The sequence below is a fragment of the Drosophila ficusphila genome, unplaced genomic scaffold (genome assembly GCF_018152265.1).
Source record: "Drosophila ficusphila isolate 14025-0441.05 unplaced genomic scaffold, ASM1815226v1 contig_197, whole genome shotgun sequence".
Lineage (NCBI taxonomy): Eukaryota > Metazoa > Arthropoda > Insecta > Diptera > Drosophilidae > Drosophila > Drosophila ficusphila.
The window spans coordinates 6,197,868-6,218,411 of NW_025064091.1; the positions used below are offsets into that span (position 1 = coordinate 6,197,868).

The 20,544-nt window shown below is 38.5% G+C and overlaps 1 protein-coding gene across 2 annotated transcripts in view; it reads right to left on the minus strand.

Moving 5' to 3' along the window:
- Positions 1-20,544, minus strand: part of LOC108097954 (innexin shaking-B) — a 140,354-nt gene that overhangs the window by 21,382 nt on the left and 98,428 nt on the right. For both annotated transcript variants that reach the window (XM_017200561.2, XM_017200562.2), the window contains one exon: positions 11,709-11,865. In XM_017200561.2, coding sequence (XP_017056050.1) covers positions 11,709-11,759 — 51 coding nt within the window. In that variant the 5' untranslated portion in view covers positions 11,760-11,865. The remainder of the gene's footprint in view (positions 1-11,708; positions 11,866-20,544) is intronic.

Below are 20,544 nucleotides of genomic sequence, written 5' to 3' on the forward strand. Positions count from 1 at the left end.
GGATTTGTGTCGACTGATAGATAGATTTTAACGATGACCACTTAATCGATATTCATCAAAATGTAATCGCTCGACTGACTGACTAGTTATGGCTGGGAAATCAAAAGACAACACAGAGTAAAGAGGGAGAGACCTGTGAAATTTCGATAATGGCTTGGTTCAGAATTGAGTTGATTTAGAATCGAATGCAGATTGATTGGCTGAGTGGTTAAGTGAGTGGTTTAGTGGTTTCAGTTAAATTGAAATTTGGAGTGGTGGTTCGTTTGTGGCGGCTTTGGCGAGGTGAGTTTCGTGAGCTGAGCTGTGGTGAGAGACATACTTTAAGAGGTGAATACTGAATACTGCAGTGATCAGTGATCAGTGGTCTGTGATCGTGGTGAGTTCTTTAACTTGGGTGCCACTTGGTGGTGAGTTGTGATCTGTGATCTGGGTGGTTGAGTGGTGTCTTTGGTGGTGGTGGTGTGGTTTAGTGGTGAAGTTGAGAACGCGAGAGCGAGCGAAACAGAGATAGAGTGAGATCGAGTGAGAGTGAGTACAATATAGAAACAAATTGAATATATAAGTAGTTAAATGTTATTTGAATTATATATATTAATACGTGGTGAAAAATCTAGGTGAGCTTGAGTTTGAAATTGAATTGAGTTGAGTTGAATTTAATTGAATGTGGCGAAAATGTACGAGAACTGCTTATAAAAGATGGTTGAAAATCGGTTTACGTTTAATCTAGTTTTTAGGTAAAATCAAACACAATACACAAGTTAGAGTGAGACAAACAGACATAGAGAGCGAGAGAGATACATATATTATATATAGGCATATATATTTACTGAGATTGTGAGAAATAGAGTGTGTGTGGTAAAGAGAGACAGATAGCGCGGCAAAGCTGGGTACTAGGCTTAATAATGTTCTGATTTTATATTCGTTTTAATATTTTTTAGCAACCCAGATAGACAATAAACATTTTTAGCAAACATCCATCTGGGCCCTGGCCATACCTACAGGTGGTTTTATTATGTTTAAGTTCTACCATTTGTTCACTTTTTTAGCTTTACAATTTTGATTTAGTTATAGCAAGTTTGGAGTTTTTATGTAACTTTGCTTAGGTCAATTTGAAACACAAAATCGTAATGACGTCAATTACATCTGGTTACTGAGGGCATTCAGCTAGCTATTAGTTATATAAAAGTATAGATATGGTACGAATATAGTTTGGTTTGTTTCTGTTTGATATCTGCTATTGTTTCATTGGTTACTGTTGCTGTGGAGTCTGGCGTTTGTATCTTGTATCTTGTAGTTTGGAGTTTTTGGTTTCGAGTTTGTTGTTTGAAGTTTGGAGTTGTTTGTTAGTTGCGGTTTATTTCTTTACTGGTTTCGACTTACTTTCATGTTATATATACGAAATACTTAAAGCTGACAGAGATACATACATGTATATAAATATAGAGAGTGTGGTTTATTATCTTGAAGTTGCTTTATTATGTTTTTGTTTTGGTAACGCTTGCTTTTCGTTTGCTTTTCTTCTTTTTTTTTTTGTATTTTGCTTTTCTTTTGTGAGGTGGGGTCGTGAGATTGCGTGAGAGAGAGAGAGACATAGTTTCATTTGGTGAGTAAGTGAATCCGTGATTGAGTGATCGAGAGAGAGATAGATAGTGAGTAGGTTTATATAGGTTTCTTTTACTTCAATTTATTTTGCTTTAGTTGCTGGCATTTAATTTAATGTTTTAAGTTTAGTGTACTTATGCAGATACAGAGAGAGAAAACGGGGTCTTCACTTTTGGCAGCCGACGACGATTCCAAAGTGAGTAGAGAAAGATGGAGGGAGGAGTTTGGGCTTTCGGATAGAGACAGCGTGATTGTGAGTTAACGTGACAGAGATAGACAGAGCGGCGTGATTCGTGAGACGGAAATAGAGCGTGAGATTGGGTCACTAATTTAGTTATCCGGGGGCCCGGAAATCTCCAAACAGTCAATTTTTTTCAACTTATAAAAATTATATAGGTATATTAAAAAAAACACCAGGAAAAATTAATAGTGGTTATGATTTAAAAAGCCAATAAATTTTAAGTATACCCAGGTGATTTTATTATTTTTATTATAACTAAAATACAAGTTGTTAAGTTAATTTTAAGAGTGACTTTCAATCCGTCAGAGATTTCCAGATTTTTACCGGGAGGGTTTTTAATTTGGGATAACTGGCTTTTAAAGTGTGCTGGCGTGTGTGAGCTTTTTTTTCGGCATTTGCTAATTTGATGCTGATTCGTGACTTTGGTGACTTTTGGTGATACGTGACTTTAGTGACTTTGGTGAACTCGTGATCGTGATCGTGACTTGGTGTTTGTTCGTGTCCTGTGCTTTTAGCGTGTTTCACTTTTAGCTGTTTTTGCTGTCTTTTTGGAAATGTCTTATCATTTTGTTGGGCATTAAGATTTTGCGATACGCATTGTATTTTGCTGTTGTAGTTTTGTGGTGATTTTGGTGAGAGGCAGAGGCAGATTTTTGCATTACGTTCATCACAATTCAATTGGCACAGTATAAATATATATTTTTTCGGTTTGGTTGGCGTGAGTTCTGTTGGGATGTTGGGTCCAAATTGGCAGAGTTTATACATTTGAATTAGCAGAGGTCAATCTTTATGTGAGGCGTTTACTTTTGGATTTCTGGGTGGTTTTCTCAAATATAAATATATTTTTTGTTTTAGCACTTTCCAGGGTTTGGACTCGGGTTCGAACACACACTATACAAAAAAACACATCTCATATCAACGACAGAGAGGGCAAAAGATGGAGGAAGAGAGATATTTAGAGAGCGAGACAGAGAGATTGGGGCAGACGAAGAGGGAAAGTGAGCTGCGAAAAGAGACAGAGCGATGATCTTCGAAAGGCGTAAATCAAAGGTAAAAGTAGGGAAAACCATAAAGCGAAAGTGTCTACGTAACGAAATCGAAACGGGCAAAGAAAATGGGAAATGCGCGCACACATAAAACAGAAACAGGCCAGGGGGTGGATTTTCCGGGGGCAGGCTACAGCGCGACCCATGCATTTAGGTCCTGTCATCCAAGATCCAATAGATATGTATATTTTGCCAGCGAGGATTCATACTTCAAAACATCCTCTGGTTGTTTAACATCAAACTCTTAACCTCTGCTGGAGATCCCCACTTAAGCACCTTATACCGATGGCCTGCACTGTACGCCGATCCCCATCCCGCGGAGTGGAGTCCAAAATCCTTTGACCAACCCAATCTGGCCGAGTGCACCCTTGGGTTATAATGGAATTCAGCCCAAGTGGATGAACAACCCCCTTTTCCTCGCCGCCCTTGTGTGGCAGGGGTGTATGTAAGTAGCATGTGTAATAAGTATCATGTGCGCTGGACTGACTTACTCAGGGCTGATTAACGAAATGAGGGCCAGAAGACTTCGACTACGGACTACGGAGACTCCTCCCCGACTGACTGACTTATGCCCAGTAACCATAACAATGAATTTTATGCCCCCTTTCGCCGGTCGCCCAGCACCAATCCCCCTTTTCGCCTACTGGTAACTGCCACTGACTGTCGACTGTTAGTGCCACTGTTGTTACACATAGAGAAACGTTTGATGAAGCTTTTTAAGGACAACATTCGCTAAAAAACTAAACAAATATATGGAAAAATAAAAAATTAATAAACACAATTTGGACTTCTTCTAAATAAATTTTGTGTTTGGGTAACATTAACATATTTAATTAAATGTTTTTAAGTTTGTGGACAACTAAAATACAAAATATATAAAAAAATTCAAGTAAATTTAAAAACCTCCGAATTTTACAAAATTTCTGTTTGTGTAGCCACTAAATGGGGAAGCTCAGTGGCTCCGGCTCGTTTCTGCTATTAGAACAACATTGGCAATATATTTGGGGCAATAAAAATAAGCTTTTGCTACAACAAGGACGCACTGGCTTTGTACTTGTACTGGCTTGCCCCGCATTTGTTATTGTTATGGGTCCTGCCGCAGTGCTTGCCACTTACGCTTCATTAGGATGCGTCTAAGAACTCTTGCAGCCAGTCAATAATAAATTGAAGCCAGCTAACTCTCAGTCTCCAGAAGCTGAAATTCAGTTCCAGGAGCTGTGAGCACTGAGTTCTGAGCTCCAAGTGCCAAGTGCCTGGTGGCAATAAACAAGCAAACAACAAGGACAGATACACATCAGTGGGCCACGCCCCCTTCCCTTTTCCACGCCACCAGCCCCCCGCCACCCGGTTACACATCATTGGATCCGACTTTAAATTGGCGACTTAAATGAACAATTGGCCCCAGGAAATTCAGCAGAGAACTTAACATGGAACTAAACAAAAAATGGGAATAAATGTGAAAACTAACAACAGGCTTTTCAGGGGTGTTGTTTTGTTTGTTTTTCGTGTTTTGGGTATCAGTTATTGGGTTTTTATTTTGTTTTTCAGTCAGCAGGCAGACTGGATGCTTTCACTTATGCAAGATACAAATACAAGGGATTATAGTAAGATATTTATAAATATATATATATTGTATATATGGGTGGGTATTAGTTGTTTGTTTATTCATTGGAGTTAGTGTTAAATAAAATGTGTTCTTGGCATATGGGTCAAACCATTTTTATCGACTTGTGACATTTAATTCATACTTCGGCTGATCGGCACTTATTTACACAAGTCCAGGCTTCATAGGCCTGGACTCATTAAGGTCTATTTTTTGGCTAGTTAATTGATTTACTGATATACAAATTAAACATTTTGAACGTGCCACAACAAAAGCGGAAAAACTCAGGGAAAATAAATAGCTCTACGTGCTCTTTTATTTTTACAAAAATTGCTTTCAGAGAAAGAGAGAGGACAGATAGATAGAGGTGCATGCTTCACGGTGATTCTTCACAGCCAGGGTTGCCAAGGCTGGCAAACAAAATGCAAACAACAAGGTCAAGCGAGGGCAATTGGCAGCAAAATAAGTGAAATTCTTCAATTTTATCGCTGCTTACTTATAACTTATACGTATTTATTGTATGGTACATGGGTAGTCATAAGTGTGAATAGTGTTTGCAGTATCATACAGTTATAGAGTGGTTTCAAAATCAAATACGAGAAAAAGTTTATCAACTCTGGGTGTTTACTACTTTGTGAGTGTTTTTTTTATTGCTTTTTTGTCTCTGTGGCTCAAGTTGCACAAGTATATAGGATAGTTTGGTATATCTTTGAGTATAGTATGGTATATAGTTTAGCTTGGAGTAAATAGTATCGATTTGGTTAGTATATATGCGGTATATTGGTAGTATACGGTATAGATTTGTTCATGTCAACTGTGAGGTTTGCATTGGTTTTGGTTTCGCTTTTGGTTCTTATTTTTGGGAATATTTTTCACACGTTTATTTCAGTTGATTATATTTTTGTAATCTCGTTTATCGAAATTTCAAAATGATAACAAAAACAAATCTCGATAGTTCTGAACTGGGCAAGTGAGTGAGATACAAATATATAAAGAGAGCGGCGCACGTTCGGTGGGTGGGCGTGAACGAGACGGAGAGAGAGTGGGAAAAAGAGAGAGATATATATTAAGCGGGAGAGAGAGAAAGAGACAAGGCGACGCCTTTGCTGATTTCTACACAGAAATTGCTCGATTGCCAACATATATGCTGCCTGTCCGCTTAGCAGTTGGTATTTCTTTTTTGGTTTGTATGAATTATTGGTTTTTTGTTAATATATATATCGTACTTAAATCGCTTTTTATTTAACCAAATTTAATACAATTGAATTTTACACACACAAGCGCACGTAACACACGCACACACACAAAAACATTGAAATTAGCATTTTTTTGAGTGAGACAGAGAGAGAAAAAGAGAGAAATATGGAGAATTGGAGAGTAGTATTTGGTATTTTCTGGTATCTTCTTTGGGGTGGTGTGGTGGGTGGGTTTTTTGGTTAGTGGGGGTAGTTCGGCATTGGTATGGGTTTCCTCCTCTTCTGCTTCATTGTCTTTAGTGGGTGGTTCTTTTCTTACGGTTCCAAAAACAAAGAGTTCGCAAAAATGTCAGCGCAAAAAGAATACTGTCGTATACTTTTTGGCTTTCGAACCGGTTCTTTTTCTATTTTTTGTGATATTTGTTTATACTTGATTATGGTTATTTGGTATTCAGCTTCAGTTTTTTTTTTGGCATTCGACACAAAAAATCGTTCGTTTACATTTGGCTTCCCCGGTAGTTTTTTTGATATTTTTTGCGTTTTCAATCAATTAAAATTGCACATTTTCAACAACATCAACAACGACAACTACTTTTTGGTATTACGAGTAATATTTATTGTTATTTTTTGTTCCTTTAGATATATAGATATATATATATAGAGGTATATGTATGTAAAGATATGCATATAGATATATATATGTATATATGTTGTATATTGAGTACGGTATATTATAGATATATTTAATTTGAGTACGAGTAGATAGGTATATAGATATATATGTATAGATGGTGTAGATTACGATAGTTGTTGCTTCCGCTCGGCTCAGTTCCATTTATCACTTATCGATAATCGAAATTATTAAACACAAAAAAACAAACAATTATTAATCCAAAGATAGCACAATGGAAAATCAACAGCGCTTACGATTACAATTACAGAAAAATAAACAAAAAACAATTTTGCTTGCTCGCAGTTGCTCGGTGATTAATCGATCGTAATAACCAAAAAGATTGAAATAAAATTAAGTATACGTCTACACCGATATATACGTACAACTGATTACACATACACATACAGACAAGCATACACATACACAATGCGACATACTTATATTTGGTTTAGTTACCCACACACATATACGCTCTCGCTTGAATAATTAATCAATAAATTATAGTCTTTAATATTTGCTAAAAATCTTTATTGGTTTGACAAAAATAAAATAAAGTGTGATGAAGCAATTAAATTAAATTCATGTATGCATAATTTGATTGGAACAATAGAATAATTAAAGACTTTGTCATTCTTAATATTTTTGGTTCAAATTTAGAGCGTATATGTGTGCTGATATATATCTGGCTTAGTTGGTAATTAAAGTAGTTTGCACTTGATATTTCGAATACGGATACAATACCACAAATGCCGCAATACGAGATAGATATTGATTGATTACGATACGTTGGGTATAATCACCGCTTGCTTGCTTGCTGAGATCTGCCGATCGAAACATTTCCGTGTACGTTACGCTCAAGTTACTACAGGGATATCCGGCAAACAATACAACAAATGATACAGTTGGTACAGTACGAGTAGCATTATGGATATAAATACGAGTATGCATATTATAGAACACAATAGACTGCAATTGATTGAGTTGTTTACGGCTTAAGACACGTGCAAGATGTAGCTTTCTTTTTGGGATTTTGGAGGTTTTTTTGTTCTCGGTTTCGGTACTGTAGGGTTGTATTAGGGCCATTAACTACTTGATTGGGGGCGGCGGGGGCAGGAAAAAGAACAGGATTGGTGAGAGAACTAAGGGCTTTACAGGAACATAAGATCTTCTTAAATCAAAAGCTTATTTTGGGGTGTGCGCGGTGAGGGAGAGTCAACAAATTTTTGTTTGGAAATTATTTGTTTCTTTTGCTTTTGGTTTTTCTTATCGAATTTTAAGTAAGGTGAAGGTTATTTATCTAGACTTCAGGTACGGGGATTATCTGGACTCAGAGAAAAATATTTAAATAGAGAAAGAGAGACGGAGAGAGCGGCAAAGAGAGAAAGAGATACAAAGGGGTTTTGTTTTTGGTTCTTGGCGATAATTGGTCCACATGAGGAGGATTATTTTAAGATTGCTCAATTTCAAGTTTGCTTTTATGTGTTTTGTTTTCTTTTTTTAGTCGCGTTACTTTTTTTTTGCAAAATATATATATTTACACAGAACACCATATACGCGGCAATAGAGCTATTTAAAGGGCTATCTTTGGTTTAAGGACATTCAGATTTGATTTGATCCCTCACATCCTTCTGCCTTGCGATAGCATTTGGGTACAGTTATCGATTGCTTCGATTGCATTTTGTTGACCTACTTAATTAGTTACATACGCATAAATAGTCATCGTTATTGATAGATGTGGAAAATCATAATTAAAATCAACTGAAAAGTTTAACATTGGCTGATCGTTTTTTTTTTTTTGCAATTTCGGTTTCTTGCCAGCTTATCGTTGTCATAATGTTTATCGTGATTGTTTATCGGTTATCGCCAGGCACTCGCAACACTTTACTATACTTTTACAAAGTCTGCATGTGTATGTGAGTCTGTAACTGTGTGGGTGTGTCAGAGTTACTAAGGAGAGACAGAGAGATATCGAGACAGAAAGATACAGAGAGAAAGATTCACAAGTAGGGTGAGGGCGAAGAAATCGATACAAACTTCATTTTGTATTAAATTTGATTTGGTTTTCAGCATGATCTTTTCATAAGTTATTCGTTAATTGCAATTAAATGCTATTATCTTAATTTTAAACGTAGACGTCGACAGCATATTTATAAGTGGCAGGCGAGCAATCTGTTATCGTCGGGTTAAAATTCTGGTTATCGTTTTTCCTTTTTTTTTTGCGCGGTGCGGCTGCGTTTTTGATGAAATATCGATTATTGTTTTTTTTTGGAATTTGCATCCCCTGATTTGTTCTGTTTCTGTTCTGGGCTTATCTGTTTTAAATCTGGAATCCTGTAATCGCGCTCTACAAGACTTAATAAAACACTAAAAAGTTAAGGAAGGTATTAAATAGATAGAAGAAGAGACAGAGTTGACAAAGCCAAAGCAGGTATGGAATTGTTAACCAAAAAATTGTCAGCTTACATCGGGTTTCGACTTTAAAATCATAAACATTAACGACAACGATTAAAATAATAAATTCAAAAGCACAATTTAGGCTAACCAACTACAGTATAATCATGTATATATATTTGCAATATTTATAAGCAAAAACAAGGCGCAGATCAAGTGTGATTAAAAAAAAAAAGGAGACAAAGAGAGAAACAGACAGGACGGGCTGGACTGGTGAGACAGAGAGAAAGATAGAGAGAGAGAGAGAGCAATAGGTCCCTACAGTAGGAGATCGATAGAGAATCCGAGCAGAAGTTCGATATTTTCGATAGTTTCGGGGGAACGGATGTAGAGTGGGTGGTGAATTTTTAAAATGAGAACTAGTATTGCTTGATTTGTAATTACCATTTTCTATCACTTTGCTCTTGGCGGGGGAGTGGGGATGGATGGGCGTGGCCGCGTGGGCGGCACCGCACACACACGCGCGCACACACACACACACCGCCAGCAGTGGTTCAGAGCCAGTCTATCGGCAATCGATAATTGTTATCGCCGCCGCCGCCGCTTGCGTTGAGATCGCTTTTGATTTCGATATATGGATATCGCTCTTAATTCAATTGACCGCTGGTTCGTTGATCGCTTTATTGCTTATCGGTTATCGTTATTCGACGAATTGATTTGTTTTGGTTTGGTTGTTCAGTCGCACAAGCTAAGGCCACCTTTTCACGAGTTGCCCTGTTTTCATTTGATTTTACAATTATATATTTTTGATTTTGGGTTTTTACATGTTTTATTTGCTCTGTGGTGCTAAGTTATCGCGCGTCACGTTTCGTTTTTGTTTTATTTCGATTTTTGCAGTTCGCTTGTAAATATTTTTTGTTATATACTTTGATATATACGTGGCTATATGTACATACGAGTTATCACATTCGTTAGCATTATTCGATCGTAGTTCATAGTTCTTGCTCGTAATTCACCGCAGCTGGCACCGATGCCCATTATTTCTGCCGCACTCTCAACTGTCTCTGGGTTTGTTTGTCGATGTTTTCGTACCAGGGAGCCTTCTCTTCTGGGCAGGATCTGATCTGGAACTGGAACTGGAACTGGTACTGATAGTGGTACTGCTAGTTGTATTGCAGCTGTCTATCGATTTTGGCCAAAGGACTTCGGCTTCCTCAGCTGCTGATGCTGCTGCCTCGGCCTCTTTGTCGTTATCGGTTATCGATCGCACGATGATTCCGCTTCCGGTTACTGCTACCGGCTCTGGGTTGTCGCTTGGCAGGGTTGTCAGGGTTGCTTCATAGCCGCCACTGCCGTTTCCGTATCCGTTTCCACTGTAGTCGACCTTCACGTGGCACATATTCGATTTAATTCGTTTCGTTACGGGTTTAGGGGTTCGTTCGGTATAGAATATATAAAGCATTTTGTTTATGTTTTAATTATACAAATCGTCTCGAAAATCCCTATTCAACTGCTATAAAACGAGGGGCTTAGGAGTTTTTTGTGAGAGTATCTGTGTTCGTTGGTGGTAATTCTTAGGCTTTAACACGCACACAATCATTGGAATTTCTAGAGATAGAGGTTAACTAAAAAACTGCTTAATAATTTTGATTTTTCCAAGAAGGCAAACAAACAAACACACAAACAAACAGCGAAAGAGGTCAGACATAGATATAGTAACTATTACGATAATATTTTCATAGACTCCAATTTTATTAGCTAATCAATTGATTACACAGCCGATTACAAACAAAAATCAAATTCAACACAGAAAGAGACACAAAGTGACACAGATAGAGACAGAGACATGTATATATTGTGTGTGTGTGTGTGTGTGTTGGAAAGAGAGAGATAGAGAGGTAATCCGAGAGAGATATAGAGATAGAAAGAGATGGGAATGTTGGATGGACAATGGTTATTAATGGACAATGGGCTCAGAAATGGGTCTCAATGAAGAATTTGCAACGTTCGAAAGAGACGGCAATTGTGGGGGGCAAGAAAGAGACGTCATAATCTTTTGTCCCGCCGCTGGCTTTTCATGTTGAAAATCCTACTTGATGAATGTTTTGCATATTAATTTCATTTTTTCTTGGTTTCTTTTCTCTGGTTTTTGATGACCTTTTCTTGTGAATGTTCATTTGGTATTTTTTTTTGTTTTTTTTCTTTTGTTGTGATCTTTTGAAGGAATGTGCTCACGGTAAGTACATTATTACGAGTATTGTTATTCTGGTTCTTGTTACTTTCATTTGCATTTCGCTTTATTGTTATCATCTAGGGGCCGGGTTATATGGAATGGCGATGGTTAAAAAGTCATGGCCACTAAACTCAAAAAACAAACGAAATGAATGGTGGGGGAAAAGTAAAAGTAAAGTGGTGGGACGAGTATTACTTTTGACTGGAATGGAATGGTTTGGGCTTGGTATTTCCTTTTCGCATTGTTAATCGACGATGGTTATATGGAGTTAGGCTTCCAAATTACGACGGTCCACAGGCATCTGTCGAGTTCTGAAGTTTACACATGGGAGGAATCGGTTTTACTTTTGGGGGGTCAGTATTAAGTGTAAGATACATTTGATACTCTCGGCTTATTTGTCTTTCGTATTTGGTAATTGGTTGGCTCATTAGTTACGCTTATAAGAGTGATAGTAGTAGAGTAGTAGTAGTATAAATATATAGGTAGTAGAAGGTAGTGGTAACATATTCGATTCGCTTTTGCTTTGCGTTTTTGTATTGCGGTTTTTTTTATGGACTCAAATCGATTTGGTTTTAGAGATATAATTGGTTTGATTTCGAGTTGAGTTGTAGTAGTAGAGTAGAGTATGGTATGGTATAATCAATCAATCAACCAAAGGCGGTATAAAAGTAGAGCAAGTTCACATGGATTAGTACGGTTGTTAAAAAGGAAGTGGACACTCACCGATGATCTACTCACTTGCATAAACGCATAGACGCCGCGTAAAAACTCCATATTTTGCTGCTCTTGAGAACCCTTTTTGGTTGTGCGTTGGGCCCGACTTATATACTGCTTAACGGTGTCCGCAACAAGATGTGGCTTTAGTTTGCGTGATAGAACCCTGCAAATAAATCGGATTCATGAGATACGGTCGCCAGAAATTGTAAAAATATATCCTATTAGAAAGTACAATTTAGAAATTACCATAGCATACTTTTCAACACCTTTTAAAGTTACTTGAAATCCTTACAGATTTTTAAAGCATCCTCACACTTGTCCTTTTCAACAATTACATACAAGTAAACACATAAATGGTATAAAAATGATAATTTGTGTCAGCTTTGTAGTCCGAAAAAAAAATTTGCGGTGGAATGTGGGTTATTCTTGGTCGAGGTCACCACATGCCACCCTCTGCTCTACCACCACCCAGCCCCCAGCCCACGGCCTCCTTCCTTTTCTACAGTTTTTCACCTCACCACTTGGCCCTCGGCTCGCATCCAAATTGAAGCGCTAAGCAAATTGTCACTTGAGAGGTGCTCGCTTTTCTCATCTGCTAAACGGAAACACTTTCCCCAGTCTTTGTGCTAATTGGCCGCACTTAGTGGCCCACCCACTTCCCCGCTTTTCTGACTCTGCACTACATAGTATATGTATATATACATATATAAAGTGTGTGGTGTGTGCGGGCCATGAAATATGCGCAAAGGATAGTGCTGGCTGGATGGTTGGAATTTTTGTGTCGGCTAATTGAAGTCCTCCTCGACTGACGACTTTACGCATTTTGTGTGAATTGACAACGCAGATTACGCTTATCGTTTAATTGCTCCCAGCAACAGGGAGGTTACCCATCTCCATCTACATTTCCATCTCTGTCTGAGTTTTCATCTTCAATTTCCATCCGAGTCTCCATCTACATCTATGTGCTTCATGTTCTGGCACACACTCACGCATAATTCCAGTTTTTATTAGCCAAGCTTTTAAGCTGTGACTAACCAAAGAGGCAGAGCTTGGGATTTACACAAGGAGAAAAATGATACTAGTCCTAATGCATCTTAGAAATCTCGAGAGGCTTTTAAAGTGGTTCAAGTAGTAAGAAGGCCACTCAAAAAATGTAACTACTTATTTCTTGAGAACTGTTGCTTTCTTTAAAATGGTAATAGCATTTTAAAGATAAACAGCATTTTAATTAGCAAAAAAAACTTATTTTGTTCTTAGTGTACAACTGGCATTCAGGACGATGGCAGTTGGCGGATAAGACCGAGGCTTCATTTACTACTCTATTGACTTAAGCAGCCGACAGCAAAAGCGAGCGCAGATTTTCTGTGATTTTCCCCACTTTTCTGTGGATTAGCAAAGCATTTAATTGGATTCCCATGTGAGCACAAAGGCGGAGGGGACCCTAAAAAAATGTAATATATATATATAGATATATATAGCAAACACCAAGGGGAAAATCTGTGGAATTTAATTCTTGAAAAATGCAAAAATGAATTCTTCTTAATGCCGCAAATTCCCCGGGCAAAAAGCGGAGTGAAAGAAACTAATAAAGTTAGCTCTGGGCGGTCTGCCAACGCGCATTTCCGTTTCCGGTGTGCTTCTAATTTATTATTAATGAAAAAAGAAGAAGAAGAAGCGAGTGGAGGCGGGGCGTAACTGCTTGCTGATTACATTCGCGCGGAACATACACGAATTTCGCGCTGCTTTTCGACTTTTCGGACGCGACTTCTCTGCATATTGACCCTCAGGGTCAAATAAATTCGGGAACAAAGGCGGTGGGCGGAGTTCCTTCTGGGCTGCCGAAATTGAAAATACTTAAAAAGCATCGGCAACAGAATTTTCAATTTGTCCTTTGACCTTATCAGCTGTGCCAGCGGGGTATATTGGTTAAAGAGAACATTCGATTTATTTATCAAATATTTTAACAAAGTTGGTGAAAAAAATTTAGTTTTCGTAAACATTTTTAAAGAATACTGAAAAAAACAATATTGCATGATTATATTTGGTTCAACAGTAATTTCTTCTGAATAAATCCTAAAAGATATTTAAATACCGTAAATTAATTTTTTGGTGGGTACTTTCAAGTCGAATGCTTTAAGTTTGCAGGTTTTAACTTTTTGTCCGTGCCTTCGGCACTTTTGTACAATTCCAAATCGCGTAAGGACACAGATTTGTTCCTTTTTTTTGTGTTATTGAAATTATTTGACCTCTCGGATGAGGGGCACCGTCTTTTAATTTATTATTATTTTCTTAACCGCATTCACCTTCTGCCTGGGCGCCCGCCTTTCACCGCAAGACTTTTCTTTGGTGTTTCGGCGGTTCTCGGTTTGTTTTTCCTCGGCTTTTGTTTTGTTTTCCCGGTTGACAGGCGTAACAGAAATGTTAAATTGCGAAAAATAAATCTTGAAATTGACTTTGTGCAGGGTTCGGTTTGCTTTGGTCCCACCCGCCTTTTTATATATTTTTCGGTTTTTGTTTTATTTATTTTGTGCTTTTTTCACAAACTGTCGCCTTTTTGAGTTGCTGCTGACAGCGTGAAAATCGAGATAAATGTGTTTTCACTTTCCCACTCCGCTTGATATCGCTTGTTGGCGGTTAAAAGAACAGTTTATTTAATTTTAAAGAGGGAAAGGAACTCAAAAAAAGGTAAAGGTGAATCTTAACATTTAAAGATTGGCATCACCAAGTGTTCGAAATGGAAGAAATAGCTTGAGATGTCTGTGGCGTTTGATTCACAGATTTTTAAGCGGTATTGATAGGGTAAATATTAAAATATTAACAGAAGCTTCTTTCGCAAATATTTCCTGCATGCATAAATATGCAAAATATGTTTTTTTAATTTATGAAAAGTAAATATGTGGCAAAACGAAAATATAAAATGCAAAGTTGTCTCGCAAATATTTCACTTCTGTTGGCATTTGGCTGTGGATAAATAAACGCAAAAGCCAAATTGGAACTTAAATAATTCTCAGCATACAGGAATCATAATTTCTTTGGCATCGTTTTTCGGTACTTCATAAATTATTGAATAAATATTGGGAAAATGAAAATTGAAGAGCAAACCTGTCTCCCATAGTAACGATATACAACCCACATTTATTTTACCATATTTTTTCATTTTTAAAGGAAGAGAGAGAAAAATTAAATTTTAAACCGCGTTAATTTGCTTTACGGTTTCATCGAATTATTGTACGGTTTTGTTTGGTTTTAGCACGGCAAACTTATTGCATTGGGTTGAACGTATTTCATTTTAAATTATTTTTCCTGCCTGAAACTGCCAGCTTAAATGTTGCAAATTTGCGTTGCCTGTGGACCGCCTCTCGAAAATTGTACACACTGCAGGCACTGCATAATGCAGCAAGTGAAACAGCTGCCGTTTCTGAATCTGAATCTGAATCGAAATCGGAACCCGAACCTGCCATACCAGTCGGAATCGAATTTGGTGCATTGGTTGGCCGGGGCAAATTACAGGGAATAACAAAAGGTTGTCTGGTTATTTTACAGCCGCAGCCAATTCACTTTTGCCATCTGACAATCGAAGCAATGGAATTGCAAATTCACCTCCCCATCTGTGAAAAGGGGAAGTTGTGGCTTTTCCCTGATGAAGCCAGCTAATCTGGAACTCAGGTGCATGTTTCAAATGTCAGATAAATTTAAATTTTATTGCAAACATCAACCATCATCAACCTTCTCTATGATTACCTTCTCTATGATTAGTATAATTTGCATAACTTTAAATTCTGGCTGAATGAAATAGTCACAAGTCACAATGAAAACACTTTCTATGGATTTTGCAAATATTTCATCACATCACAAAGTTAGCTGAAAATTAACACAGTTTTTATATTCATTAAAAATGTGAAAAACATATCTCGATTCTCTAACGATGCGACGACTACTAACCGATAATTGTGCACTCTCAGATATTTTCTACGAATGAAGAAAAACACAAGCGCGCAGTTGCAACTGTTGAACAGGAGGAAAAATAAAGAAAAATACGAGAGAAAATGCAGGGGAGCCCCAGAGTATGCACACATATCATATTCTATGCATATGTTATGTCATGGAAAAGGACAGATATATCTAAATCCGATATGACCACAAAGCCATTGGATTGCTCATTTCAGATTTCATTTTACTTTTCCGTTTATTTTATACATTTTATTTTTATTTTATTCGCTAGCAATTTTCTTGTCAGCGTAATAAGCGCAATTAGAAAGAGGACACTGGGTGGAAAAGAATAGAGGAAAATCGTTGAAGAAATGCGACCTGAGCTTGCATTGAGAAAGCAAATTGCAAGGCAAGAGCAAGTCAAGTGAGTAAAGGACTAATATATAAGTACGTCATAAAAGTCTTCGAGATATTTCAGTTACTATTATTTATGAGGGAAAACAAAGAGTTGCATAACAATTGCTTAGTGTTTTTCCCAAGAAATTCGTATTTTTTATTATTATTTCACATTTAAAGGTGCGCAATGCCCCACACGGCAACGGATCAACCTTCATTCTATTTTAAAAAATGTGAAAACCCCTCTTCCATTTCCCAAAGCAATCCACTTTGCTTCAGTGTCCTTTGGTGCAACGAGTCCTTCAAGATTGCCTTCTTGTTGTCCTATAATTGCTTCTGTTAACCGCAGTCAATTTAATTGCATGGAAAGCGGGGGCAGCTAAAGCCAATGCCAAAATAATTGTGCATAATTCCGTTTTGCATTTTACAACCGAGAGTCTAGGTTTTATCTGACCACGCATATAAGGGTTCCAGTAAATATATTAAAATCAAATAGGGTCAGATTGCATGGGTTCCGTCATTAGCATATTAAATCAGCCATCGTCAATGACGAAAGAGGGGGAAAATATTATATACCACGTATAAAAAAGGAGTGTAATTCTTTAATATTTAAATAAACATTTTTAAAAGTTTTGATAAAATAAAAATTGATGATATTAATTTTTTGTATGACCCAGACTAAGCGAATGCTTTTCTTAATGCCAAAACAACTTGTATTTTGGCAAGTGCATTTCATTTTGAAGAGCATTCAGTCTCGTGTTTGCCTTCCACTTTTCTGCAATTGTTTGCCCTAGCCATACATTTCGATTGCGACTTTTTGTGCAATTTTGCGGCCTTTGTTTGCTGTTAATTAGACCACACAACCTGTCAATCTCCCAGCGAGCCACAGAAATAGCGAACCACCTGATGACCCCTGAAGTGGTGCAGTGGTTCAGTGGTGCAGCTTAGCATGCATACCTTGCCCTACTTGCGGTTAAATAGCTTGCGGTTAAATTGCATTCAATGCGGCTTGGCTTGCTGTTTGTCCTTTTATTTTGAGCACTTACCCGCTCTCTCTGCTGGTTGGAAAATCACGCTTTAAGGATATCGGGATCACACTGGGTGCTCACCCACTGGGGGAACCCTTTATTGTCTTATGCGGGATTTGTGCGCCAAGCTTCAAATGAGGACAACGCACTCCGCACTCAATTCCATTTAAGTGCTGCACATACACGCATGTGCAAATTATATGTACATAAAGCGGGCGAGGGTTGATTCAAGGGTAATGGTGTCTTAAGTAAACGCATGGCGAGTGTGAGCAAATTTAAAAATAGTTTGATAACCCCTTCCGCTAATATTAAAGAGTTAATTAGTTTCGGGAATGCAATTGAAGCAACAAATCCGAAATCTTAAAGGACCTAAAATATTCTGTTTTCCCCAGTTTCTAGAAAAAACTGCGACTCAGATTTCGCATTCACTTTGACTGCTAAGGAGCGATTTCCCTCCCACTTTTCTCATGTGCGGTGCTCTTCAATTCTGGCGCAGTGCTTTCCCGTTTTCCCCGTTTTCCCCGTTTTCCTGGCTTCCTGGCTTCCCGCTTTTCCGACTCTCCGACTTTCCCGCTTCAAACGGGCGACACATGAAAGTTATTACACTTATTATATGAAGAAAATAATTTTATGTGCTGCTGTGCGAACGAGAGCTACAGAGGGAAAATTAAAAGAGAAGACTTCATTTGTGCGGCTTGCAGAATGTTGATAAGAGGCGGCCGACGAGGCAGGGGGCGTGGCACGTGTGTGTGTGTGCAAGTGTGAATTATATGGGTAGGCATTATATTATATAATAATGTGTAATAATGATTACATACAGCGACCAAAATGTGGGTAAAATCTGGGCACAAAAAATGAGGAAAACCACACAGAAGTTGGTTTAGTGTTTCTCTTTTTTCCTCTTACTTAATTTATTTTTTAGAATGACAGTAAAAGTATAAACGAGATCTTTTTGAAGTAAATAAATTAATTTAGTTAACACTATTATGTGTTCCATAACCCCGTTTGATCCCATTCCCATAAGCCATTTGATGCCAAAGACGCATATTTTTTTCCATAGTTTTAAAATTCAAAACGCGCTCGCCGCCCATAAATAATTTCCAACTAGAGTTGAGCAGTCAGCCGCAACGTCAACAGGAACAGCAACAACAACTACAACAAAAACAAAACACACACAAACAACAACGGAATCAAGAACAAACAACAACCGAGAAACAACGAAAAAGGCAATGGGAAAATATTTTTTAATGTGCACTTTATCATCATCATGTCAGGCTAAGCGAGGAGACCCTTGCCTTTCCACCCCTCCCCTCCCAAAAAAAAGAAGAAATATAAAAAAAATAAAAAGGAAAAGAAAAGAAAACAACAACACAAATGACATTTATATAGACACGCCCCAACGCCCCCAAAAAACCAGCCGACCACCCACCTTTCGGCTCCCCTTCTTTTCTTTTTCGGCATTGTGCAAATGCTGTCCCATTTGTCAGCTGGCACAAATTTGCATAAGCGCACTCTGGCAAGCGGTCGGATGACTTATGGTTGTCCTGCCCGAAACACCAGGCCCTCTTTTTAGGAACAGCACCACTACCATCACCATCACCACCCCCTTCTCCTTCCCCTTTCTCTTCCTTCCCGGGTCGCCGGAAGAGCCCCTTGAAAGCCACCTCCCTCCCCCCGAAAAGCAGCGAAAGCCCTGCCGCTGTCCACTAATCTCACGATCCGAAAAACTCTCGTCGAAATTAGCTGTGAAATGCCAACAGGCATTGCGTACACTACAAGAAAAACTGTATGAAAACGTTGTATTTATTACACTGATATAGACCTCTTGCAACATTATTCTTTTGAAGATTTTGTAGTATTTGCTTAAACTTCGTTATTAACTAATGGGTTTTGAATTAAATTGTTGCTTATTTTATGTTATTAGTAAAAAAAAAGGTTTTTTTTTTAAATCATTTTTTTTAATTGCTTGGGAAAAACCAGTGTGCCTTTGAAAAAGTAGAGAGGCCGGCAGAAGGGCAGCGGAAATGACATAGAAATGAAACAGAGAGCAAAAACAATGCCCGGCTCTCGGGGGCGGTAAAAGGGCTGTCCGAGGGAAGAAGGGGGCGTGGCATGGGGCAAGGGGGAACGGCCAACACAATGGCAGCCATCTCACACCTCTCACCGCAAAGGTTTCGGGCCAGCACACAATGGCCAAATGACTTGGCTTCGAGAATAAGGATAAAGCCCCGATTTGATGACAATGACGATGACGACAGCAAACGGCGACAGCGATGACGACAGTGGCACAAATCCCGTTTCGCGGGGCGAAAGTTGGTGTCTAGCCCATATATGATATCTATATGGGTCACCGAGTCCTCTGTCGGGGCGAATCGTGGCGAAAAAGTGAGGGGAAGAAAGGGCTGAAAGCCCTCGGGAAAGCTAGAAACCCACATAAATGCGGGATTGAGGAAAAACAGGACAGAGATTCGGGCAAATGAGGATCTGTGGGAAGTAGGGAACACCTTTTAAGATTTGTTCGGTTACTAGTTTAATGTATCAAGAAAAATATTTAAGTTACCATTACTAACTAACTAAAAATCTGCCTAATCTTATCAACATATTTTGTGGCCAATCTATTTGAAGTACCATTTTAAAGTTCATTGCAAGAAAAAAAAGAGCACTCGGGGGCGGAGTCCTGTCAAAAGGCTCCAAGAGCCCAGAGCAGTTACTGGTTAAGGGGGAAATTAAGTAGAAAGCGGCTTTAATGGCTCCAAAGAGCGAGACCGAATGATAAATTTAGAACGAGAAGGATAGTAAAAAATAAAATGAAATAAAATAAAATAAAATAAAATGAAGCGCTGGCAGACAGAGCGAAAGAAAAATGTTGGAAAATAGCAGCATCATCGTCAGCCCAAGGGGGTTTTCCCTCCATTTTCCTTCGTTTTCCCCACCTTCAGCATCCCGTGCTTGTCGTCGTCATTGTCATCGTCATTATAAGCATAATCTTTAATAAACGAGTGAACACCAGGGAACCGACTGAAGCTGGATGATGAGCAATGGGAGGTGGGGTTGGGTGGAAAAGCCGCGGGAAAACTCTCAAGCGGCCGCAAATGGACGACAAGAGGATGCCAAAGGAAAATCTGCGCGGGAGTGGGCGGGGCACTGCGATTTTTCAAGTGAACGAACTTTTTAAATTAATTTAGACATAAGCAGCTCTTTAAACTTCTGCCTCAGAACCAGCTAAGCGGTTCGTGTTTTTCCTGTTCTCCTTGATTTTCCCGGCTTTTCCTCGCCTCTGTCTATTTCTCAAGTGTATGTGTGTGCCCTTCTCCCTTCTAGCTTCTCCCTGCTCACTTCTCACTTCTCTCTTCTGTTTTTTTTTATTGCAAAGTTGGTAATGTGTCTACCCGACTCAGGGTGGCCAAAAGGAAACGTAATGTACACTAAATGGATATTTAATTACACTTTGCCCAAGGATCAGGCATCGGGTTGGGGATCCCCATTCC